The sequence below is a fragment of the Macaca fascicularis genome, chromosome 17 (genome assembly GCF_037993035.2).
Source record: "Macaca fascicularis isolate 582-1 chromosome 17, T2T-MFA8v1.1".
Taxonomy (NCBI): domain Eukaryota; kingdom Metazoa; phylum Chordata; class Mammalia; order Primates; family Cercopithecidae; genus Macaca; species Macaca fascicularis.
Window position 1 is genome coordinate 86,860,945 of NC_088391.1, and position 26,137 is coordinate 86,887,081.

A 26,137-nucleotide genomic window follows, 5' to 3' on the forward strand; every position below is an offset into this window, starting at 1 on the left:
ATGTTGCCCAGGCTGGTCTCAAACTCCTCAGCTAAAGCAATCCTCTTGGATTGACCTTCCAAAGTGGTGGGATTATAGACATGAACCACCATGCCTGGCCTAAATTCTTTGTTGTTTATTTTTGTCTGACTGGGTTAGCTCAATAATAGTGGGGGAGTTGAAGTCTCCCACTATTATTGTGTAGCTGTCTTAAGATTTTTCATAGCTGTGGAAGTATTTGTTTTATGAATCTGGGTGCTCTAGTGTTGGTGCACATATATTTGGGATAGTTAAGTCTTCTTGTTGAACACTTTATAATTATCTATTGTTGGTTTCAAGTTTGTTTTATCTAAGAATAGCAACTTCTGCTTTTGTTTTGTTTTATTTGCATGATAAATCTTTCTCCAACCCTTTACTTTGAGCCCATAGGTGTCATCATGCATGGGATGGGTCTCCTGAAGACAGCAGAGAGATGGGTCTTGTTTTTTATCCAACTGCCACTCTGTGCCTTTTAAGTGAGGCACTTAGGCCACTTATATTCAAGGTTAATATTGGTACATGAGGTTTTGATCCTATGTGAAGTTCTTAGCTGGCTGCTTTTCAGTTTCTATCAAGTGGATACTTTATAGGTTCTGTGGGCTATGTACTTTAGTGTGTTTTTGTACCATTCTTCCATTCCCTTAAAGAGCTCTTGTAAGGCCAGTTTAGTGCTAATGAATTCCTTTAGTGTTTGCTTGTCTGGAAAATATTTTATTTCTCCTTCACTTATGAAGCTTAGTTTGACAGGATACACAATTCTTGGTTGGAATTTCTTTTCTTTAAGAATGCTGAAAATAGGCCACTGAGAAGTCTGTTGTTAGTCTGATGGGGTTCCCTTTGTATGTGATCTTTTTTCCTCTAGTTGCCTTTAAGATTTTTACTTCAGCACTGACCTTGGACTGTTTGGTGACCCTAAGCCTTGGTGATGCTAACTTTGTATAGTATCTCACAGTGTTCTCTGAATTTCTTGTAACTGAATGTCTACTTTACTAGCAAGATCAGGGAAATTTTCTTGAATTATTCCCTCAAATATGTTTTCCTGGTTGTTTTTCTCCTTCTCTAGCAGGAATGCCAATAATTTGTAAGTTTGGTTCCTTTAACATAATCCTGTATTTCTTGAATACTGTTCATTTTTTAAAATTCTTTTTTTTTCTTTTCAGACAGGGTCTCACTCTGTCATCCAGGCTAGAGTGCAGTGGCATGATCATGACTCACTGCAGCCTCCATCTCCTAGGCTCAAGTGATCCTCCTGCCTCAGCCTTTTGAGCAGCTGGGACTACAGGCATACATCACCACACCTGGTTAAATTTTAAGTTTTTTTGTAGAGAGGAGGTCTCACTATGTTGCCCAAGCTGGTCTCAAACTCCTCAGCTCAAGCGATCCTCTTTAATTAACCTCCCAAAGTGGTGGGATTACAGGTATAAACCACCATGCCTGGCCTAAATTCATTTTTGTTATTTTTATCTGACTGGGTTAGTTCAAAAGACTGGTTTTCAAGCTGTGAAATTCTTTCTCCTGCTTGGTCCAGTCTATTGATAAAGCTTTCAATTGTATTTTGAAATTCCTTAAGTGATGCTTCTATAGCCCTATGCTTTTCTATCAGCTGATTTTACTTTGGGCTATGTGGTTTGACCTACAAGCCAGTAGATAGCCCTTATGAGTAAAAGCCAGCTGAGGCCAACATGGCAGGGTATATACTTGATCCTTGTTACTGGGATAATCTCTCTGTTGTCTCAGGCAATGGGCTGATCTGTGGTGTGCACAGTGGTCTGGGTTCCCTGCTCAGCCATGGTGGGCAAGATGGACAGGGCCAGACTGAGCAGGCCTGCCTACAGGTACCCTAATGGCAGGCACAAGCACCAATACCGAGGGAGAATACAGTGGGCAACCACCAGGTGTCCAGAGGTGTGCCTAGGCGTGGAGCTGGGAAACTTCCTTGGCTCCAAGTTCTCTGCACAGGGAGCAGGGTAGCCTAAACAACTAATCGAGGACAGTGGGTGTTCCAGATTCCTGAAGATCTGCCTTGGCACGGAGTGTAAAGGGCCACACTGCACCACAGTCTCTGCACAGGTAGGGTGGCGTGGCTTGAGCTGCTAAAAGAATCATTTAAAAAATCACTATTCGCCGGGCGCGGTGGCTCACGCCTGTAATCCCAGCACTTTGGGAGGCCGAGGCGGGCGGATCACAAGGTCAGGAGATCGAGACCATGGTGAAACCCCATCTCTACTAAAAATACAAAAAAAAAATTAGCCGGGCGCGGTTGTGGGCGCCTGTAGTCCCAGCTACTCGGGAGGCTGAGGCAGGAGAATGGCGTGAACCCGGGAGGCGGAGCTTGCAGTGAGCCGAGATTGCGCCACTGCACTCCAGCCTGGGCGACAGAGCGAGACTCCATCTCAAAAAAAAAAAAAAAAATCACTATTAAATGATCAGAATGAAAATTTTTTTACCAAATTAACTTGTCATAAAAATAAAATTTTAATATCATTTATAAATATTATTCATCGTGTATTTTCTTATAAATGCTTACCTACCAAAAAAACTTCTCTTTGTAAATATACAGATGCATCCATCATTCTTTGAAGAACAGCCATTTCTAGTTCTTTAATATTCATCTCTTCATGTTTAAAGGGTTCACCATTATAAAGAGCTTGAGGCAAAGGTCCCAGGCCAGTCATCTTATAAAAGCTTGCTCCAGTCTATTCAGTTAAAAAATATCAGTGTTAAACAAAATATGATTGTTTGAAAAATAAACATAAGAAAATGGAACACTGCCACATTTTTATACGCCATAGGAAAAAACATCCATTTTGCTAACTTTATCTGTCCTTTCCAAACACTGCTTAAAGGAAAGTAATTTACCTACAAGGAGTCAAAAAACTTTTTCTGTAAAGGGCCAGACAGTAAATATTTTAGGCTTTGTGAGCCACCCAGTTTCTGACACAATGACTCCACTCTCATGTTACAGCAAGTATGCTGTGTCCCCAAAATACTTTATTCACAAAAACAAGCAGTGGGTGAACTTGCTGATTCTTGGTATAGAGTATGACATTTACTTAACAATAAAAATCGAAACATTTATCGGCATCAGAGACTTATTTATCCCTGTATTTATATGTTCAATAAACACTGATTCAATCCTGCCACCTGCATTAGGCTAGATACTGTGATTATAGAGCTGAAAGTCTTTTCTCAAGGGGTTCACATACATACAGAGAAAACACAGGCACGTAGAAGATTCTGTGGGGCCCAGGAGAAGCACCTAATCAAGCTGGAGTATATGGAGAGGAAGGGATTATACAGGGCTTCTTTTAGGGAGTGATACTAAAAGTCTCAAAGGCTTAATAAAAATTTGCCAGGGAGATAAAGTAGAGAAAGACATTGCAAGTGAAGAGAGTATAGCAAGGACCGAAAGGGAAGTGAGAGTGTGGTATACTTACGCATGTTAAATTCACAGTTGATATGGTTTGGCTGTGCCCCCACCCAATTCTCATCTTAAATTGTAGCTCCTACAATTCCCACATGTTGTGGGGGGACCCAGTAGGAGGTAATGAGATCATGAAGACAGGTCTTTCCCACTCTATTCTAGTGACAGTGAATATGTCTCATGAGATCTGCTGGTTTTATAAGGGAGAATTTCCCTGCACAAGTTCTCTTGTCTGCCATCATGTGTGACATGCCATTCACCTTCTGCCATGATTGTGAGGTTTCCCCAGCCACAAGGAACTGTGAGTCCATTAAACCGCTTTCTTTTGTAAATTGCTAGTCTCAGGTATGTTTTATCAGCAGCGTGAAAATGGACTAACACAGCAGTGTTTACAGGGTGTGAAATATGGGGGACAGCTGTCATATTTTGTGGTGAGAATCCTTAAAATATACTTTCTTAGTAATTTTCAAGTATACAATATGTTGTCATTAACTATAGTCACCACCATGTATGATAGATCTCTTGAACTTCTCTAGTCTAACTGAAATTTTGTATCCTTTGACGAATATCTCCCCAATTCTGCCATCCCCAGGCTCTGGTAACCACCATTTTGCTCTGTTTCTGTGAGTCTGACATTTTTTTAAGATTCTACATGAGTAGAGATCATGTGGTGTTTGTCTTTCTGTGCCTGGCCTACTTCACTTAACATAATGTCCCAACTTACCTTTCTTTCTTCATCATATTTAGAATTAATTCCCAAAATATCCCAAATATTAGCATGAGGAAATGTATTTTGGAGAACACTCTTCACATTGTCCACAGTGAGTATATTTTGATCCTTCTTCACTTTTTGGTACATCTGTGAAAATTTAGATATTATAATTACTTTTCTTCTTACAGCAATTAGTTTTCTTTCTTTTCCTTAGCATGCAGATAGATTATTTTGTAAGTCCGAAACATACTAACTACATATACACACATACCACATACAAATAAATAATTTTAACCATATATCATCTTCTAATAAAGATGGTTTTAAAATATTCTATAGTTTTCAAAAATATCATAACAAATTTGTTTTATTCTATTTTGATGAAACCAGACCTCATTATTCTTAATAAAATAATGGTTACCTTTTTTAAGGTATGTGTAATATATTCTAATATGACATTTCAGAAATGCTTTTATTTTTTATTGCTCTTCTGTAATTTTTTTTGAGACAGGGTCTCACCGTCGACCAGGCTGGAGTGCAGTAGTGTCATCATGGCTCACTGCAGCTTCAACCTCCCAGTTCAAGCAATCCTCCCACCTAGCTCCCTGGGTAGCTGGGACTACAGGAACTTGCCACCACATCTGGCTAGGTTTTTTTTTTTTTTTTTTTTGTATTTTTTGTAAAGACAGGGTCTGGCAATGTTGCTCAGGCTGGTCTCGAATTCCTGAGCTCAAGTGATCCAACTGCTTTGGCATCCCAAAGGGCTGGGCTTACAGGAACTTGCCACCACACCTGGCTAAATTTTTTTGTATTTTTTTTAAAGACATCTTGCCATGTTGCTCAGGCTGGTCTCAAACTCCTGGGCTCAAGCAATCCACCTGCCTCGGCATCCCAAAGGGTTGAGACTACAGGCATGAGCCACCATGCCAGGCCTTACTAGTAAGTATTCTGACTAAACTTTCTCTGCACCTCTACTCTTCCCCAGTCTCAAATGTTCTAAACACACTTGTAGAATGTAAGCTGTTATTCTTTTTATGTTTTCTTATTACTTTCTTTAATAAGTACTTAGAGATCCTCTATGACCCAGGTGCTGTTTTAGGTTTTGCACCGAGAGATGGCACCTCTGAGTAGACGACTAAGCTGAGACATAAATATGAACACTGAGCTAGCATTAAGACATTCTGGGGAAAGAAACTTACAAGCAGAAGGAACAAGTAGTAAGTACAAACACTATTAAGCAGCATTTAATATGTCATTTAAGAATATTGTTTTTGGTCCCAATTTACTTAAATCATTATTGCCAAATATAATCTTCATATTGTGGCTAAAATGATTCCCACGTTATTCCTCACAGTTAGAAATTAGTATTCTTTGCTCTCCCTGTATCACTGTAAACTTTGTACCCTATTCCTTTAAGAAGCAGCACAAGTACGTAATTAGACTGAAGAGTTTCATTTTATGAGTTTTTCAATTTAGGGGCAAGTTTTCTCCTCCTATCAAAGTAGAACACAATGTGATCATAACTCAAAAAAAGTGAAAAGTTCAATCTTCCGTAAAACATAAATGGAGGTAAACTTTGTACCCTATTCCTTTAAGAAGCAGCACAGGTATATAATTAGACTGAAGAGTTTCATTTTATGAGTTTATCAATTTAGGGGCAAGTTTTCTCCTATCAAAGTAGAATATAATGTGATCATAACTCAAAAAAGGTGAAAAGTTCAATCTTCTGTAAAATATAAATGGAGATCGCAAAAATGAGATTTTGAATAAAGCAAAAGGTATATAAAAAGTCATTCAGATTAGTCATTTTACTAACTAGTCACTTGAAAATATTAGATACTCCTATAAAATAAGGTAGTCAGAATGCCTCACGTAAGTTACTCCGACATATCAACTCAATCCTCTTAGACATTTTTAAATTTTAAAAATTATTTTGTAACTTGGTAAGCAAAAAGGAATACATAGAACATATACGTTATGAGGCATAAATAACAAAATAAACGATTCCTATGAATAAACCATGTAACGTAAGAAATGGAACATCACCAATACCATGAAGTACAACTTCTCTCCCAATCCCATTTCCTTGTGCCCCAAGAGATGCAAGGACTGTTTTGAATTTGCATTTATCATTCCCTTTCCTTTTTGAATTCTGGAGTTTTATGTGAATAAGTATTCCCATACTTAGTTTTGTTTGCTTCTGAGCTTTAAAAAGTATATGGTATGGTGTTAGTCTTCTATGACTTCATTATGTTTCTAATACATCCATGCTCTTGCATATGATATTTCATTCTATGAATATGCCAAATTCTACTTACCTATTTTGCTACTGATATATATATTTGGGTCATTTTTATTACAGTTTGTTGCTATTCTGAATGATTCTAACAATAGCCTCCTAAGGTGCAGGTACAAGAGCTTCTCTTAGGGTGAGGGTGAGGGTGTGTGTGTGTGTGTGTGTGTGTGTGTGTGTTGTGTGTGTGTTGTGTGTGTGTTGTGTGTGTGTTGTGTGTAGGAAATATGGAAATTTAACTTCAAAATATGAATTATTATCAGATTATTTTTTCAGTGTGGCTCTGCCAATTTAGATTCCTACAGGCAGGGTAGCAATGTAAAGGCATTCCATTGCTCTACCTTCTCATTAACACATGATACCTTCAGCTTTCTTAATTCCTGCCAAATTACAGGGTATCAAATAATCTCATGGTAGTAGTCTTTATTTGCATTTTTCAAATTAGTAATATAATTATCTAGTTTAGTTATGGTAATAAATATTTACCACCAACAGTTTCAGTAAATTTTTATTTACCATTAATGCAACCTCTACTTTAAAAGTTATTTTATGCATTTCTCCTTTTGGGTCATTGGTATTTCTCTTTTTGAATCTTTACATCTCATGGAATATAAATATTTTATTGGCCATATGTATTGTAAATACTTCTGCTTATAACATTTTCCCTACTTTTTAATGACATATTTTAATGAGCACTGGTTTTCATTTGTAATTTAGCTGAAATTATGAGTATTTTCCTTCAGACTTATGAGTTTTTTAAGTTTTATCTAGGAAACCCTTACCTTGGGGTCCTAACTTCTAAATGTTTTAAAGTTTTGTTTTCTACACTTACATTTTTAAGCTAACTGAAATGATTTTTACACAAGGTGTGAGGTCTTATTTATTTGCATTGGTATAACCACTGTCGAACCACAGTTGTTGTAAGTCCACTCTCATTTACTGTAATGCCACTTCTGTATTCTCAAGTTTTGGGACCCCCATGTTCTTCTGTCTTTCCCTTGAACCCATAGCACAAACTTTATGCACCTTATTACCTGGTATGACAAGCCCCATCACTTTATTCTTCAAAGTTTCACCCATTTTGAGTCTTCATTCTTCCATATAAATTTTAAAATAAACGTCAAATTTCACAAAAATCCCCAAAATTTGACTTTGGTCGGAACTGCATTGAATTTATAAATCACTTGCAGAAAACAATATAATTATGAAGTGAAATATTTCTATTGGTAAGCATGGTAGAACTTTTCATTCATTTAGGTAAACTTTAATGGCTATAATCCCACATTTTCTCCACAAAACTGACCTTTCCCCCCAGCCCCCAGGTTTCCTAAGTATCTTTTATTTGCTCTTGTCATTGTAAATGTGGGAGTCATTTACATGTGGGAGTCTCATAAGGATAAGGATTGTTGACTATATATGTCATTAATTTATCCAAGCATCTAAAACAGAGTGTGCTATGTACTAGGCACTTAATAAAACTGATGAAAAAAGTAATAAATATTTGTTGTTAGAAGAGAAAAAAACAACTGGTATTAGTATACTGATCTCATATCCAGTTACTTTACTAACCTCCTGTATCAAATCTCACAATCAATGGATTCTTTCGAGTCTCCTCTGTAGGCAACTCTAGAATTTTAAATAATAATGTTTCTTTTAAGTATTTTAAATGAGTATTTCCTTTACTTATTTTACTGCACTGACCAGAACTTGAGGATTATACTTGAAGTGTTGACGGTGGGTACCTTATGTTTTACCAATTTTAAAAACAATGCTTTCTATCATTTTACTGCTAAGATGTACTGTCATCAATTAACAAAATTCCCTTATATAATACTTTGCTAAACATTTTGTTTCTTTATGAGTTTTTTAATCATAAAAAAGCTTTGAATTTTTTCAAATGTTTCTTATGCATCTTCTTGAAAAATATATTAACATGGTGAATGATACTTAGAGATTCTTCGAATTTGCAAATACTTCCTTTTACTCATTAGATAATCTCACCTTGTCATGATAGCTTACTTTTTATATACCTGCTGATTTCTTTTGTTAACATTTTATTTAGGACTTTGGCATACATATTCTCAACAAAGAACAGCCTATAATTTTTCCTTTTCTCTTTTTGTCAGGCTTTGACATCAGATTATACTAGATTCACAGACCAATTTAGGGAATATTTCCTCTTTTTCTATTCTCTAAAAGAGATTTTAAAGATTGAAATTATTATTTCTTCAAACATTTGAATATTTGGTAGAATTTGCTGTACTAGTTTTAAAACATGGTCTCCAAATTCTTCAACACTCATTCCATTGAGAGGTGGGTATATGAATCTGAATCTGTGACTCTTTGATAAACAGAGTACAATGGAATAAACTGAAAATAATGATGTACCCATCTCTGAGCCCAGGCCTTAAGAGGCTGGAAGTTTCTACCTGGTGTGCTCATCTGGAGCCTAACCTCTATGATAGTTTGTCAATTTTATTTGTTTTTTCAGAATATCAACTTTTATATTCTTGATCCCATAATTGTATTATTTCCTAGTTCATTAATGTGTATTCTTATTACTTTCCATCTACTTCTTAAAAATCAATTACTCATTTCTGAGTGGTTAACCAGTACTTTTCATCCCTTCTTTTCTAACTAAAAGACATATTTTCCTCTTCTGTTTTGAATGCAAAATTATCTCATTCTTTGATTGTTGGATTTCATATTTGCTTTAAAAATTAATCTTAAGTGTATTATTAAAATCTTGTATGTTTTTACTGATTTTTAATCTGCCTCACCTATTAATAGAGACATGTTAAAATAATCTACTACTATTATAGTGAAACTGTCCATTTATCTCCCTTGCTATCAAATTTTGTATTGTATATTTTGAAGCTACATACAACTTTAGTACTTTTTCTTAAAGTTTATTTCCCCTAATATTTTATGGCTACCTTAGATTTCATTTGTGAAATAGTCACTTTGTGTATAATTTTCTATCTTTTTGTATCTTTTCTTCTAGTATGCTAAAGTTTAATTTACTCACACTTAATGTGGTCACAGATATGGTTGGATTAACTTTTACTATTTGCTATTTATCATCACATTTCAATAACTTTCATATATTTTATTATTATTTTGGTCTTATATTCCTCTTCTCTCTTTATAGTGCTACATAGCTTCAAATTACTTGAGATAAGGTAATTAGCTCACTGAAAACAGGGAAACACTTTTAAAAGATTTTATAATTCATGTATTTTCCTAAAAACTACACCTTATTCACATTATTTCCCCTTCTCCCTCTCCTTCTAATTGTTTAGCACAATTTACAGGCTGTGCCACAAATTTAATACTCACTTTTATGCTGCTTTGTATTAAACCCTGTGGTTTCAAGTATAATTTGTTTTTCCAAGAGATTATATATTAATAGTATTGTGCTGAACATTGTAGATTAATGCCATCACATGTAAATTAATGTCTGATACAAAACACTTAACAGAGATTCAATATTGATAATTAAGATAACTTAGGTAAAGATAATTTCTGAATATCTTCAGGTTTCTAAGTTTTGAATATCATAATGATCTTTTAAAATAAAATGGTTGAGTCTTAATAAAAGATGTAACTCAAATTGACTATGTCCCTTATAAACTCTTACACCAGTAAGTTAATAAAACCAGTAAGCTGAGACATAATAGTGACATATATTCCATGACACTATTTTACAGAGCAAACTGTACTCCCCAAATCACTGAAGTGTAGTTTCTATACTCTAGTTCAGTGAATTAATAAGGTATTTAATGATTTTCCTGGGGGTTACACAAGTAGGGTGGGAAATTTGCAGTACTTTGGAAATTCCTTTCTCAGAAAAGTCATTCCTTGATATAATATTTATTGACAAGCTAAAGCCCAATGAATACAAAAATGATAAAAGTTATTTTATAAGCTATGACTTGACTTTTCGTAATAACAATATAGCTCTTTAATACATATATATTTCCACAATGATCCGTAACAGAATTTCAAAACCTCAATTATGAAATAATCTTACTATCTCTTGTTCTTCCTTAATCAGGTTCTTACCAATTTCTAACATCTGTTATACAATCTCTGTCAGACTCTGTATCTTACCTCTTTCACACAGTTTGCTGTCAATAAGTGACTTCCCCCTTCTTCGAAACTCTCTACGAAGTGTCTATATGCTATGTCATTCAGAATATTTAACTCTGCAATGATTTTTTGTTTTTCCATGAGACAGGCTCTCACTCCATTACCTGGGCTGGAGTGCAATAGCTCGACCTTGGCTCACTGCAGCCTCAACCTTCTGGGCCCAAATGATCCTTCCACATCAGCTCCTGAGTAACTATGACTACAGGCATGAGTCACCACATCTGGCTTTTTTTTTTTTTTTTGGTAGATACAGGGTCTCACTGTGTTGCCTAGGCTGGTCTCGAACTCCTGGTCTCAAGTGATCCTCTTGCCTTGGCCTCCTGAAATGCTGGGATTATAGGCATGAGCCACTGTGCGCAGCCTGCAATGATCCCTTTATTCAAAGCCTAGTTCAAGAATTTTTCCTTAAATAATCATTTTCTATTAATATGTTTTCCTCTAAACTTACATATACAATTTAAATTCCTTTATTGGCTAAGCAAACCTGAGTAAATTCAAATATTTTGGTAGAACCTCAGTTACCTAATTTATAATATGAGGATAATATTATGTACTTCAGCAGGGAGTTACAGAAAACAAATTCATCATATGTATTAATCTCCATGATAGTTTATAAACTTTGAAATGTTACAATAAATAAAATGCAAAAATTATATATTCTAAAGAAATCATAATATAGTAATGCAAAAATTTTACATTCTAAAGTAATCATATTTAGTGCATAAACTCACATGTACTATAGAAATAAATGCTTCTGATATATCAAATTCTTCTGCAATATAGTTGAAAGCTCGCCAAAGAGCAACTCCAGCATCATTTGCTCCATCAACTTCATCATCTGTATTAAGAACAAACACAAAACCAATTCTGGAAAAAGAAGATGAATAAGGACTGTTACAATTACCTCTTGAATCACAATAAACCATTATTTAGAAACATTATTAGACTATAATATCTAGATGGAGAGAATGTATTAATAGACAGAGAAAAGGAGAATTTTATCAATTCAAAAGTCTGAATGTAATGTCTATTCACCAAAACCCACATAGCTACTGGATTCCTGCAAAATATCAAACTCTCTCCCTCTGGTGCTAACATTATCAAATGGTCATGTTCTTTTGTACAAAAAGGGTAAATATACTCTTTTTTTTTTTTTTTTTTTGAGACAGAGTGTCGCTCTGTCGCCCAGGCTGGAGTGCAGTGGCACAATCTTGGCTCACTGCAACCTCTGCCTCCCAGGTCAAGTGATTCTCCTGCCTCAGCCTCCCAGGCAGCTGGGACTACAGGCATTCACCACCATGCCCGGCTAAGTTTTGTATTTTTAGTAGAGACAGGGTTTCATCACATTGGCCAGGCTGGTCTTGAACCCCTGACCTCATGATCTGCCTGATTTGGCCTCCCAAGGTGCTGGGATTACAAGCATACGAAGTTGGACCATTCTGTAATTTCCAGAGTGATCAGATTATTCTCTCAGGAAGGTAATAAAGTAAACATTACCGGACAGATTTGATAAGCCGAGTCTATATAATACTTCACAACGCACAGCTATGTTACGTCAGGCACTAGAGCTAACCATCGCTTTGAATTCCCTATTAACACTCTGTGTAACACAATATGAACAGCATTGAATTTCCTTTAGTTGACAGTTTAATGCTATAAAATGACAATTACCTAAGAGGAACTTTGTGAGAATAGAAAAGATCAGCAAGTTTTATAAAATCCAAGGTATATTCTTGGGCCGGATCAATAAACAGAACCTAAAAGAAAGACAGTATATAATCACTATTTCAACACCTTAGAATCTTCATGAAATTCAAGTTTAGACAAATTTTTGTGACTGAAAGTACAAAATTCAATGTATAATTTTTTTTTTTTTTTTTGAGACAGAGTCTGGCTCTGTCGCCCAGGCTGGAGTGCAGTGACCAGATCTTGGCTCACTGCAAGCTCCGCCTCCGGGTTTACGCCATTCTCCTGCCTCAGCCTCCTGAGTAGCTGGGACTACAGGCGCCCGCCACCTCGCCCGGCTAGTTTTTTGTATTTTTTTTAGTAGAGACGGGGTTTCACCGTGTTGGCCAGGATGGTCTCGATCTCCTGACCTCATGATCCACTTGTCTCGGCCTCCCAAAGTGCTGGGATTACAGGCTTGAGCCACCGTGCCTGGCCTCAATGTATAATTTTTAAAGACATTCTAGCAATTCTAAGGAATACACACACACACACACACACAAAGGATTTCACAATTTATGAAGGATTTCTAAAAGCTGTACATCCAAATATAATTATACATAGAATTTAACATCAGGCTACTCATCTTCTCTTTGGATGCCCAGTATATTTTCTTTTACCTGAACTGAAATACCTTATTCTAAATGTTCATTAGATTTTCTATGATAAATTTTTTCAAAAAGAAAGAGGTTGAATTTTGACCGAAAAAAAATAGCATTAACATAACTGCTTTATCAAGACTGCTGCAAAAAATATCTTATTTATTTCCTACGTGAAAAAACAGCCCTAGGTATTTTCTCCATCTTTCAAAGTTCCAATATTAATGTTTAGCTATTATTGGGATAAAAAATTATATGCATAGATGATAAAGTGGTATTTATGTATGTTTCTCTGAAATTACTACACTTTAATCATTAATTCTTTTTAATAAAGTTCTGTCATAAATTCTTTTGAAAAAATGTAAAAGTAAAATTAATATTGTTACTATAAAATGACATAAGGGCTAAAGAGTAACAGGCAGAACATGTGACTAACATGGTTTGGCTGTGTGCCCACTCAAATCTCATATTGAATTGTAGTTCTCATAATCCCCATGTGCCATGGGAGGGACCCAGTGAGAGGTAATTAAATCATGGAGGCAGTTGCCTCTATGCTGTTCTTGTGATAGTGAGGTCTCATGAGATCTGATGGTTTATCAAGGGCTTTCCCCTTTTACTCATACTTCTCCTTCCTGCCACCACGTGAAGAAGCACGTTTGCTTCCCCTTCTGCCATGACTGTAAGTTTCCTAAGGCCTCCTCAGCCATGCTGAGGAGTCAATTAAACCTCTTTCCTTTATAAATTACCCAGTTTCGGGTATGTCTTTATTAGCAGCATGAGAACGGACTAATACAGTGACACTGCTAGTTGTTGATACCCAGTCAGCCAAGCCACCTAAGCTAGCTGCATTAGGCAAATACTTATTTCCTTACAATTCAGATGCCTATTCATTAACAGAAGGATAATCCAAAAATAATGTTGATATCTTTTTAAGATATATATGTATAATCAAAATATAAAACTCACCAAATTATGAAAATTGCGTCTTATGGAAGGAATACTTCCAGGAAATACTGGCTTCAGAAGTTTCTGGCAACTGGTAGGCCATGTAATATATAAATCATCATTTTCCAAGTCATTAATCCACTAGAAAAGAATCCAGACATTTGTGAAAGCTGTATTAACACTGAAATCATTTTCAAAGCCAGATTTTTAATATATCAAGTGACAAAAATATACATAGAATTTTCTGTATTTCTGATTAAATACAGAAGCTAGTTTAATATTCTCTAAATTATGGAATACATTATGTGCAACAATTTTATACTTGTTTAGACTTTCACATTAAGCCTTCTCTCAAAAACAATTCCTTCCACTTGTGTTTTTCATATCCCAACATAAAATTGTATTAAAATTATTCTCCATAAACCACTTAAGACAGATGAATATGTATCTTAATTATCAGCAGTAAATGAGGCCCTCTCCACCTCCCCTCTCAATTTAAAGGCTTGGATATAAGGAAAATAAAACGGCTTATAAAAATTAAATTATAAAATCAACATCTTAGAAATCAAGTTCTAATCAGCTATACAAGCTGGAGAAAACATACAAACTGCTGTTTAGAGGCATGTGGTGGGGGAAGGAACCACCAATCAAGAAGTGAGGCGTTATGGTCCTCAAAAGCAGGAAGCATAAGCAGCAAGCGCCACATTCACCTAAACTTAATCCCTGGGTCCCCAGATTGCATCCTGGAGGAATACTGAGTTGGAAAGCAGAAGTCAAAGCACGGGCCACCAAAGTGCTGAGATTTGAGGGCAGGATGCAGGGTGAGAGGGTAGGAGAGAAGGAAACTGCAGGAAACCAGAAAATTATCCATACAAATTCCTCTCATTTGCTGACCCTTAACCTGCACATACGTATATATGGTAACACCTCTACAAAAGCCAGAAGGAAAGAGAAACGGAGAGGTTGCAACCACAGCTATAAAACAGTATTGAGAAGAAAGAGACCAAAGTTCATACTATACACTGTGGACTTTCATTTGAGACCCAGTAAGGCCATATCCTATAAGAAAGACACAAAAATAAAAGAGCATTCACAAAGCCTAAAAAAAAGCCTCAACAGAAGCAAGTGAGCACCTGGCACTCAGGCTACCAGAACAAACCTCAGCTCTTTGCTTCTACAGCTTTTCATCAACTTCTGGCTCTCATTTAAAAAAAAAAAAAAAAGTAAAGCAAAGAGAAAAGGACCAAATACTGAAACCCAACACGGGAAAAAAAAGACAATAAAAAACCCCAAAGATTACTTAGACAAGGACTTTAAAATAACTATCATCAATATATTTTTTAAAAAGCACAAAAACTCATAAAAAGAAAAATTTTGACAGAACCAAAATCTATTAAAAAAGAATCAAGGAGATATTTAAGAATTTTAAAACATAACATTTGTCATTAAGAACTCTAAGAACCTATTGGGTGGGTTTAACGGCAGACTGTACACAGAAGAGACAGGGATTAGTCAAGTGGGTAACAGATCAACTGTTACATAACTAAAGTACAAAGAAAAGAACAAACAAACCAAACAAAGTGTGAGAGAGATTAGGAATACATGAAAAAGATCTAGCATATAGGTAACTAAAACTCCAAGAGAAAAGGAGAGAAAGACTGGAGCAAATAATACTTAAAGAAATTAGGAGGTTTCTACAGTAATCCACATAATCCAGGTATGAGTTTCTTGTGGACTAAGTCAGAGACAGTGGCTTTAGAGAAAAGGTGACAGAATTAAGAGAGACACACAGATGGATGAATAAAACAGAGGAATTTAGGGTATATGTTCCAATAGCTAAAAGAAACAATGTCTAAATAAAAGAAGGCATAAAGACAAATCAATAAATAGATAAAAATTATAAAAAGAACCAAATAAAAATTCTGGAATTCAAAAGTATAATTGAAATAAATTAATGAGAGGAGCTCAACAGCATATCTGAACAGATAGAAGACAGAATTAATGAATTTGAAGGTAAGTAAATGAGCTTACTCAGTCTGAGGAAGAAAAGAGAAAGGAAGCTATAGGTGCAGAGGAGTCTAATCCCACAGGGAAACAGGCCTTATCTTGACCCACAGAAGGCTGAGGGTGAGAATCTGGCAGCTCTTTGGAAAGGGCAATCAGAACTCCCATTCCCAACGGAGCTCAGAATCATACAGAGCCTTCAAGCAGTGCCACTTTTCCTGACTAAAAGCAAGTGTGCCTAGATAGACAAAATGAGACTCTCAACTACAGTGCAACTAAACTCATGGTCTGAAGACTGTTAATAACCTGTAAGTACAGAAACTGAGATTAAGTATTCAAAACCTTGCAGTAATTTGACATGGCCACGACATCTGAGCATGTATCTGTCTCATTTCACTGAACATGGTATACGCCAGCTTGGGTTCACCAATCTCCTGTGGTGTGCCACATGTAGTACAAGATACATATTACAGCACTTTGGGAGGCTGAGGTGGGTGGATCATGAAGTCAGGAGTTTGAGACCAGCCTGGCCAACATAGTGAAACCCCGTCTCTACCAAAAATACAAAAATTAGCCAGGCATGGTAGCACATGCCTGTAGTGCCAACTACTCAGGGAGCTGAGGCGGGAGAATTGCTTGAACCCGGGAGGTGGAGGTTGTGGTGAGCCGAGATTGCACCATTGTAATCCAGCCTAGGCAATAGAGCGAGACTTTGTCTCAAAAAAAAAAAAAAAAAAAAAAAAAAAATTAAGTCACAGGAGTAGGACAACATATTCATTGGTGACAGGTTAGGGGAAAAATGTTATTCTCTTACTATGGATAGTTTGAGAAATAATGCTCTAGCACTTGGTGAGGTCTATCTCTGAAAAACCACAGGAAAAAAAACAAGAAAAAAAGAAATTTATTAAAAAAAACAAACAAACATATAATGGCCCCAGGCTTTGCTGGGGTCCAAGATGAAAGCATTATCCGTGGTCATCCTGATAAGATTTTGGCAAAAGATAATACCCATCCCCTAGTATCTGTGGGGGGATAGGTTCCAGGACTCCCCGAGGATACCAAAATCTAAGAATATTCAAGTCTCTAACATAAAATGGCATAGTATTTGCATAAAACCTACTCACATCCTCCCATATACCTTAAATCATCTCTAGATTACATATAATGCCTAATACAATGTAAATGCTATTTAAATAGTTTTTACGCCGCGCGCGGTGGCTCAAGCCTGTAATCCCAGCACTTTGGGAGGCCGAGACGGGCGGATCACGAGGTCAGGAGATCGAGACCATCCTGGCTAACCCAGTGAAACCCCATCTCTACTAAAATATACAAAAAACTAGCCGGGCGAGGTGGCGGGCACCTGTAGTCCCAGCTACTAGGGAGGCTGAGGCAGGAGAATGGTGTGAACCCGGGAGGCGGAGCTTGCAGTGAGCTGAGATCTGGCCACTGCACTCCAGCCTGGGCGACAGAGCGAGACTCCGTCTCAAAAAAACAAAACAAAACATAGTTTTTACATTGTTTTAAAATTTGTATTTTTTATTGTTTTTCTTTTTTTGAATATTTTCATTCCATGGTTAGTTGAATCCAGGAATGTGGAATCCTTGGATATGGAAGGTCAACTATATTTTACATCTATGATCTTACTGACACCTATTTACCAAGTCACAAGGAAAAGGTGAGTTTGTGGGGTTTTCCCCTTCTATAAAGATAATATGAAAATCATAGCTTATGAGGTTAGGAGACTGACATGTTTTAATTCACCCTAAAATTGTATTATTGTCACCAAGTCTACTGTTTGCAGCTAAACATGCTCATGTGGAAAAGAAAACCTCTGGAGATTGATCAAGAATGTCTACAACTTAGTAGTAAATATGTAGGGCAGGGTATCTACATGTAAGACAACTATACAAAAACGATAATGAAAATATTCTATGGTCCAAATGTCGTGATGTCTTTTATAGAGTGACTCTTACTGAATGAGACAACGTTAGGACAATATGTACCTAAAGAAATTATTATACTTTAAGTTTTTAAAATTTTAAAGATCTCTTATGATTATGATTCTTAACATTACTTTGGGTATATTTTCTGTCATTTTAAATTGGCTTTTAAAAAGTTGACTGCTACAACAGTGAATGAACACATTATATGTGAAATTTCAACACTAAAGCTGGCTGTGATAAAAGATAAATGACACTGTTACCAACAAAGTGCAAAACGAAAGGAGAGTTTTGGTTAAATCCAGAAAACCTTGAATCTGTCTTTTTCCCTTCATGCTACTGTCTAAGTTTATGGAAATCTATGTGTGCATCACATACTTTAGTATTCCTTAAGAAAAATTTTGCAATGTATTTTTCTTTTCAGAGAGTTGAAGGGCAAATGATGTTGACAAGGGAGACAGTCAGAACCTGCATACTTTGAATGCAGTATCAGGGCACTAGTGCCAAGAGTTACAAAAGAAGAAGAGCCTTTTAACTTTGGTGGGAGTGCAGAAGGGAGGATCAAAACTGTGATTTGAACACATTATTGAGTAAGATCATATAATGGAAAAGGGGAAAACTGGTTTAAACAGATGAAATAAAGGTAGAAGTTAATTAGAACTACCAACATAAATATATGCCCTTTTAAAAGAAGAAAATTTTTTCTTGCTCTGTCTTCACTCTTTTCTACTCTGAATATTTTATGTGAAACAATATGAAGTGCACATCTAGTGCCCAGATTTTGGTCGTTAGCACTATTTTCTACAGAAAAACCTTGGTGAATAGGCAGTTCCACATTTGGAGAAAAAAGAATCAAGATGACCTATAAGACACCTTGTCAGAAGGGGGTAGTGTTTAAAGAATAAAGAGGTCAGTTTGAAGGAAAGGCTGCCAGGGACCATGTGCTGATTATTTTATCATCTAAAAGAAAATAGTTACTATAGTTAAAAAGAACTTTTAGTGTTTGTGAGAGTCCCTAAGCAGGATGCTCCAAAGGAAATGTTTCAGAGATAAGCCAAATATACTACAGGTTGAGCATCCCTAATCTGAATATCCAGAACGTTCCAAAATCTGAAACTTTTTGAGTGCTCACATAATGCTCCAAGTAGAAAATTCCACACCTGATACCTTCGTTTTCTGATGGCTCAAGTACACAAATGTAGTTTCATATACATAATTTTTAAAAACGTCTAAAATTACCTTCAGGTTATGGGCATACGGCATACATAAAACAAGTAACTTTCATGCTTACACTTGGGTCCCTTTTCCAAGGTATCTCATTATGTATGTAAACCAAAAATAAAATTCTATGCCCCACAACAATCTGAATGGACTCCTCCTTTTGGCAAGGGCATTCCAAAGTTAACCTGAAAAACTAGTTCAGGCCATGATGGGAAGCGGGAGTCAGATATGCCTCATTATTCCCTCCTTTCTGTTGGAATTTAGACACAGCTGACCAGCATTAACATTAAAGCAGATCTTAAGACTGATAGAACAGACACTGTAAGTCTGATTAGAAACATTTACAATCTATTCTTTCTGAAGCCTGCCACCTGAAGGCTTCATCTGCATGATAAAACCTCAGTCTCCACTATCCCTTATCCTAACCCAGACATTCCTTTCTATTGATTCCAGATAACAACTCAGCCAACTGCCAACTAGAAAATCTTTGAATCTGCCTATAACCTGGAGTCTTCAAGCCCCTGCTTACAGTTTTCCTGCCTTTCCAGATGTACCAAACCAATGTACATCTTACATGTATCAATTGATGTCTTATGTCTCCCTAAAATGTATAAAACCAAGTTGTAGCTTGACCACCTCCCACGTTTTCAGGATCTCCTGAGGGCTGTGTCACAGGTCACTGGTCACTCATATTTGGCTCCGAATGAATCTCTTCAAATATTTTACAGAATTTGACACTTCATCTACACATATATGCAAATATCAAAAAAATTGAAATCTGAAACCCTTCTGGTCCCAAGCATTTTGGATAAGGGACACTCAATTTGTAATGTGTAACAGTTGTCTATGCCTGACGTCTTACAAGAAAGTAGAGGGCATAAAGAACAAATCACTAAATTACTTAAGAAATGTGAACTACTTTGGTTTGTTTATGCAGTTATAGGACTGATCCTTCAGGTAGGACAAGCTGCTATCATAATAACCACAATTGGTATTTGTTTTGTTTTCTGCCCTAGATTCAACAAAATGTTTTAAAAAGTCAAAACACTATGTTCCTATTATTAATTATGAATCTTGAAGCAGATTGAATTATAGGAATAGATCTCAGGCAGGCCTAAAGTCTGTGTCCACCAGGCTATGGTACAGCTGCACATCATTTTTTACAAGTTACTTGCACCTGGTAAATAGGTAGATCAGTTTCCAGAAAAGTTGCAATAGGGCAAAAAGGTAAAAAATGAAACAAAACAGAAACTTAGTGAGAGTGGGAAATGCAAGCTTAAGAATCTAGATAGGATCCTTATGCAAATCAGGTGGTACCTGGGTGTAGGTTGTTGCTACTCATAAGGTTCTTTTCTGTTAGTTGTAAAACAGTAATACTCCTGCATATACAAATGAATAAAGGTGTTCCCTCTCTGCAGGACAAATTATAAAAGGATATAACCCTTCCTCTTATCAGGCAGGGCACACATGGGACATGGCCAGGAGAAATGTGCTCAGAGTTTAGCCCCACACTCCTTCCCTCAACCAGGTACACAGGGGCAGTAGAAGGGTTGGTTAGAGGGTCAAGCCTCCCCAGCTTTCAGTTTTCAAAGCGCTCAACCAGGGTTGCTGCATATTATTGTTCATTTTTTGTGCACACTTCTTCATTTTAAGATAAAGCCTATAAAGTGATATTTCGTTTGAACTTTAGGAAATGTTTAAACAGATGCAGTAAATGTAACTAAGTAGTATGATGTCACAGTTAAGAGCATGCGTTCAAATAACCTTTTAGTGTCTCAGTTTCTTCATCTGTATAATGGGGATGCCACCAATACCTTTCTAATAGGGTTGCTGTGCAAATAAAATTATATAATTCATTTTAAATGCTGAACACAGTATCCGGCACTCAGTGCTCAATAAATTTAAGCCACCGTTGTTAGTAAAAGGCAATTACAAATAGAGCAGGAAATAAAATGTAACAACAAACTAAAATAATCTTGATAAAGAAGTACAAAATTGGAGAACTCACACCTCTTGATTTCAAAACTGACTATAAAGCTACAGTAATCAAAATAATGCAGTACTAGAATAAGGACAGACATACAGATCAATGGAATAGAGAGCCCAGAAATAAATCTGCATTTATGATCAATTGATATCTGACAAGGGTGCCAAGCAAAGGTAACCAAAAAAAGGTGGAATTCACAAAAATTAAAATTTTGTTGTACATCAAAGGACACTACTAACAGAGTCAAAAGGCAACCTACAGAATGGGAATATTTGAAAATCATATATCTGATAAGAAATATCCAGAATATATAAAGGTCTCCTACAACTCAACAAAAAACAAAGAACCCAATTAAAAATGGGCAAAGGACTTGAATAGATATTCCTCTAGAGAAGATATACAAATGGCCAACAGGTATTATGAATCAATGCTCAACATCACTAGTCATTAAGGAAATGTAATCAGAACCACAATGAGATACCAGTACACACTCATTAGGATGGCAATTACCAAAACCAGAAAATAACAAGAATTGGTGAGGATTGTGGATAAATGTGAACACTTGTGAATTGACAGTGGGAACGATGAATGATGCAACAGCTGTGAAAAAAAGTTTGGCAGTTTATAAAAAAAAGACACAGAAATACCATATGATTCAGCAATTCTACTTCTAGGTATATACTCACAAGAACTGAAAGCAGAGATTCATATAGGTGCTTGCACACCAAAGTTCACAGCACAGCATTATTCACAATAGCCAAAAGTTAGCAGCAGTGTAAATGCCCATCAACAGATGAATGGATAAACAAACTGCGGTATATACATTCAATGAAATATTATTCAGTCTTAAAAAGGAACAAAATTCTGATACATGCTACAACACGGCTGAACCCTGAAAACATCATGCTAAATGAAGTTAGCCAGACACAGAAGAATATTGTATAATTCCACTTACATGAAGTATCAATAGGCAAATTAATAGAGACAGAAAGTAGACAAAGCTTACCAGAGGCTTCAGGAAGAAGGGTATGGGGATTTATTGTTTACCGTGTACAGAGTTATGTTTGGCATAATGAAAAAGTTCTGAAAATAAATAGTGGTGATGGTTGTACAACACTGTGAATGTACTTAATGCCACTGAAGGGTCAAAAGAGCAAATTTTATGCCACGTGTATCTTACCTGAATAAAAACTACTTTGTGACAATCTCGTGGGACCACAACCTTTATGGAGGGTGGCTTCCAAAACCAGCTATACTGCTTATGGACTGGAATTCCTGGGGTTTGGGGCCTGTGGTAATCTCGACAAATTACCAGTCTTATCAGTGCTTATGAAGAGAAAGTCTGCTGAAAGCAGCAGGGTGGCAGAGAAGGGAGGTACACCATCTGAGACTGATATCTGAAAGCTTGCCAGAATCTGAGACAACTCAGGGAAATGAGACTCTGAACAGTGTGGGGTCAATGGGAGCAGCATAAGGGCTTGAAAGTCCAACTGCTCCTCCACACACAGAGTGACTGTCCTTCACTGCCAACCTCAGAAGCAAGCTAGGATATTATTTTACAAAGAGAATTGGAAGGTTTCTTTACAGGTCTGTTTACTATGTCTAGAATAGCCTTGACAATTACTGCCCTAATTTTCTGTGTGTCTCTCTTAGCATTCTTTTCTACAAAAGCTAAAAAACACAAATTCTTAAATATCAGACACAAGTATTAAGATTACTTACAAGGTCATTAGTTTTTCTCACATAACATTTTTAGAAAAGACATCTGCTATTGAGATTAAAGACAAAGTAAAAGCAAAATCTAGCCAATGGAAGAATACGGTCTATAGAGTGGTAGAAAACAGTAACAAACATCTATAACAAATTACTTCGTGTTCTAGAAAACACAAATGATAACTAATTAGTAATTCGTTATTTATCCTGAATCTGAGGTTTCTGATGTTCAGGGAATATGGCGTTTCCTTGGGGCTGCTATAGTCCTTTGGCTCTGAGAAGGCACACAATCTTTTTTTTTTTTTTTTTTTTTAAGACGGAGTCTTGCTCTGTCGCCCAGGCTGGAGTGCAGTGGTGTGACCTTGGCTCACTGCAAGCTCCGCCTCCTGGGTTCATGCCATTCTCCTGCCTCAGCCTCCGGAGTAGCTGGGACTACAGGTGCCTGCCACCACGCCCGGCTAATTTTTTGTATTTTTATTAGTGACAGGGTTTCACCATGTTAGCCAGGAGGGTCCCCATCTCCTGACCTCGTGATTTGCCCTCCTCGACCTCCTAAACTGCTGGGATTACAGGCGTGAGCCACCATGCTCGGCCCAAGGCAGATAAATTTATGAGCAGGAAGGTTTTCCAGGTAAGACAAAATTAACTATAATAACTGAATACTTCAGAGGGAATCCCTTACATTTGTATATAAAACAACTAGCAAAAATTTCAGAGATTTTTTTTCGGCTTAAAAACTTTTTTTTTTAGAAGGGGCTTCAAGATGGCTAAATAGATGTATGTGCTGCTTGCCTCTTCCATGGAGAGGAACCAATATAGGAAGTAGATAATCATACTTCGAATAGATCATCTAAGGGAGAACACTGGAATTCACCAGAGAAGTGACAAGAAAAACCAAAAGCAAGAAAGGAGAGGGAAATAAGGCAGACTGCTAGGCTGGCATGGGCTGGAAGCCTAGAGAGGTTCCTTAATGCAAGGAAAGTGTGAGAGACCCACAGCAGTCCACATTTCCACTACGGACTCCTACCATCCTAACCATGGAAAAGCCCCTTGACCCTTATGAGCTCTGAGACTAACAGAGGGAGCTACCTGGAGATTGCACAATGCCACTGATCCAGAGAGGGAGCTCATACCCAGTCCCACAAACCCCTGAGTTCTAAGCCACTGCAGTATGACATCATTTTGAGAGCCCAGCTCCCACAGACTGTGTCCTGCCCTGGGGCCTTACAGTCCCTGCATCTCCATATCTCTGGGGTTCTAATGACATTCCCTGCTAGGGCCAAGGCAGAAGCCACTGGCAGTCATACTGCCTCCCCAGCAGAGGGACATTCACACATTTTCATGCACCTAAGGACAAATTCCATTTGCTGCAAACTGTGTGTATGTGTGTGTGTGTGTTTTGCGGGGGAAGTGGGGGCATAGGATGAGCAAAGCATGCCCCAGACACTTGCCTCCAATTGCTCCTACTGAAAGTGACTCCACCCTCCCCAGCAGCAGAACCACAGCACAGCTGCTGCTGCCTCTACCTGAGCATTCCACCTGTTACTGGTGGATCATCCCGCTCCCCTGCTGCCCACCAACCATAGCCAGAGCCTGAATGTACTAACATAGCGCCTAAGAACCATCTTGCCTGGTTCTATCACCCCCAGTACCTGAGCATACTGTCCAGGCCTGGGGATCACCCAGCCCAATCCATTACCACTGGCATCTGAGCACACCTCCCAGTGTCATACCCACCCAACCTGCCACTACCATCATGTCAGGGCCTGGGCAATGGCTGACCCAGCCCATCACAGCTATGGCCAACACCGGCATGAACCCTTAGGTCCTAGAGAATTGTCCCACCACTGATACTGCCATTGCCCATGCCACAACCACTGTGCAGGTGCTCAAGAACCTACCTACCACTGTCATTCCCAGCACCCAAGCAAGTCATCTAGAGGCCCAAGAATCAACCTCCTTGCACCTGCTTAACACTGGTGCCAGTGTACCCTACCCTGGGGGCCAACGCTTAGCCCACCATTGCTACCTGTAGGGCCCTAAGTCTGGCCCAGCTGGTGTCCCACATTTCAGCAAAACTTCATCACAGCCTCCACTAGTAACTGTGCTATAAGCCACCTAGGAAACAGAGACACCACTGATGCTGTTTGCAGATGAAAAAATTATACAGAGATTACCCTACTGCATATATCCAGAATCAATACCAAAAAGTGTCCTATGCAACCAACACCATAGATATATGGTCAGGAAAGTCTTCCCCTAACAACGGAAATTTTAAAAAATGGAATAAGTAACTGTTACACCAGATGCATAGATGTCAAAGTAAGGACACAGGAACATAAACAAGCAGCCTCCAAAGGAACACAATAATTCTCCAGCAACAGATCCCAATCTAGAAGACATTTATGAAATCCCAGGAAAACAATTCAAAATATAGAAATTAAGCTCAGAGAACTATAAGAGAATACTTTAAAACAATACCAAAAAAATCAGAAAAACAATTCAGGAAGTGAGAAATTTACCAGAACCAAATAGAAAATTCACTGAATGAAATGTAAAATGTATTGAAAAGCTTCAACAGTGGACTAGATCAAGTAGAAGAAAGAATCTCAGAATTTTAAGGCAAAATTTTGAAATATCCCAGTCAAATAAAAATACACACACAAAAAGAATAAACAAAGCCTATGTGACATATAAGACACCACAAAGTGATCAAATATTTGAATTTTGCTGTCCCAAAAGATTTTTTAAAAGTATTAGAAAACCTATTTAATGAAATAACAGATAAAGACTTCCCAAGTCTAATGAGATTCAGACATCCAGATACAGGAGGCACAGAGATTCCCAAATAGATACAATTCCAAAAGGTTTTGTCCATGGCAAATTATAGTCAAACTGTCAAAAGTTAAAGAAAAGGAGAGATTTCTATAAACAGCAAGTGAAAAGTATCTGGTGGGAACACCCATCAGATTAACAGCAGATTTCTCCACAGAAACCTTACAGGCCAGGAGAAAATCACATGATATATTTAAAGTCCTGTAAGAAAATGCCTGCCAGTTGAGGATACTATACCCTGCAAAGTTATCCTTCATAAATGAAGGAGAAATAAAGTATTTCCCAGACAAGCAAAAGCTGAGGGAATTCCTCACCACTAGACCAGCCCTGCAAGAAATGCTTAAAGGAGTCGTATAACCAGAAGTGAAAGAATGGTATCTACCTTCCTAAAACATAAATACCACTAGTAGAACAAACCACTGAAGTCAGAGAAAAGATTCAAATGTTACCAATACAGAAAACTAACGACACGATTGTTAAAAACAGAGACAGAGACAGAGACAGAGAGAGAGAGAGAGAGAGAGAGAGAGAGAGAGAGAGAGAGAGAGGGAGAAAGGAACAGAGAACAC

General features: G+C 37.3%; 1 protein-coding gene across 13 annotated transcripts in view; it reads right to left on the reverse strand.

The window, feature by feature from the left end:
• Window positions 1-26,137, reverse strand: part of UGGT2 (UDP-glucose glycoprotein glucosyltransferase 2) — a 247,137-nt gene that overhangs the window by 131,959 nt on the left and 89,041 nt on the right. For 12 of the 13 annotated variants that reach the window (XR_006693655.3, XR_012426465.1, XR_012426463.1 and 9 more), the window contains exons 13-17: window positions 13,890-14,009; window positions 12,271-12,356; window positions 11,331-11,466; window positions 4,167-4,301; window positions 2,550-2,714 (exon numbers count right to left, since the gene is read on the reverse strand). Coding sequence is in view for 5 of the 13 variants with exons in the window: in XM_045377273.2 (XP_045233208.2) it covers window positions 2,550-2,714; window positions 4,167-4,301; window positions 11,331-11,466; window positions 12,271-12,356; window positions 13,890-14,009 (642 nt within the window). In the remaining 8 variants the exon portion in view is untranslated. Of the gene's footprint in view, window positions 1-2,545; window positions 2,715-4,166; window positions 4,302-11,330; window positions 11,467-12,270; window positions 12,357-13,889; window positions 14,010-26,137 lie in introns of those variants that run through there. The other variant, XM_074021286.1, reaches the window with a different exon arrangement.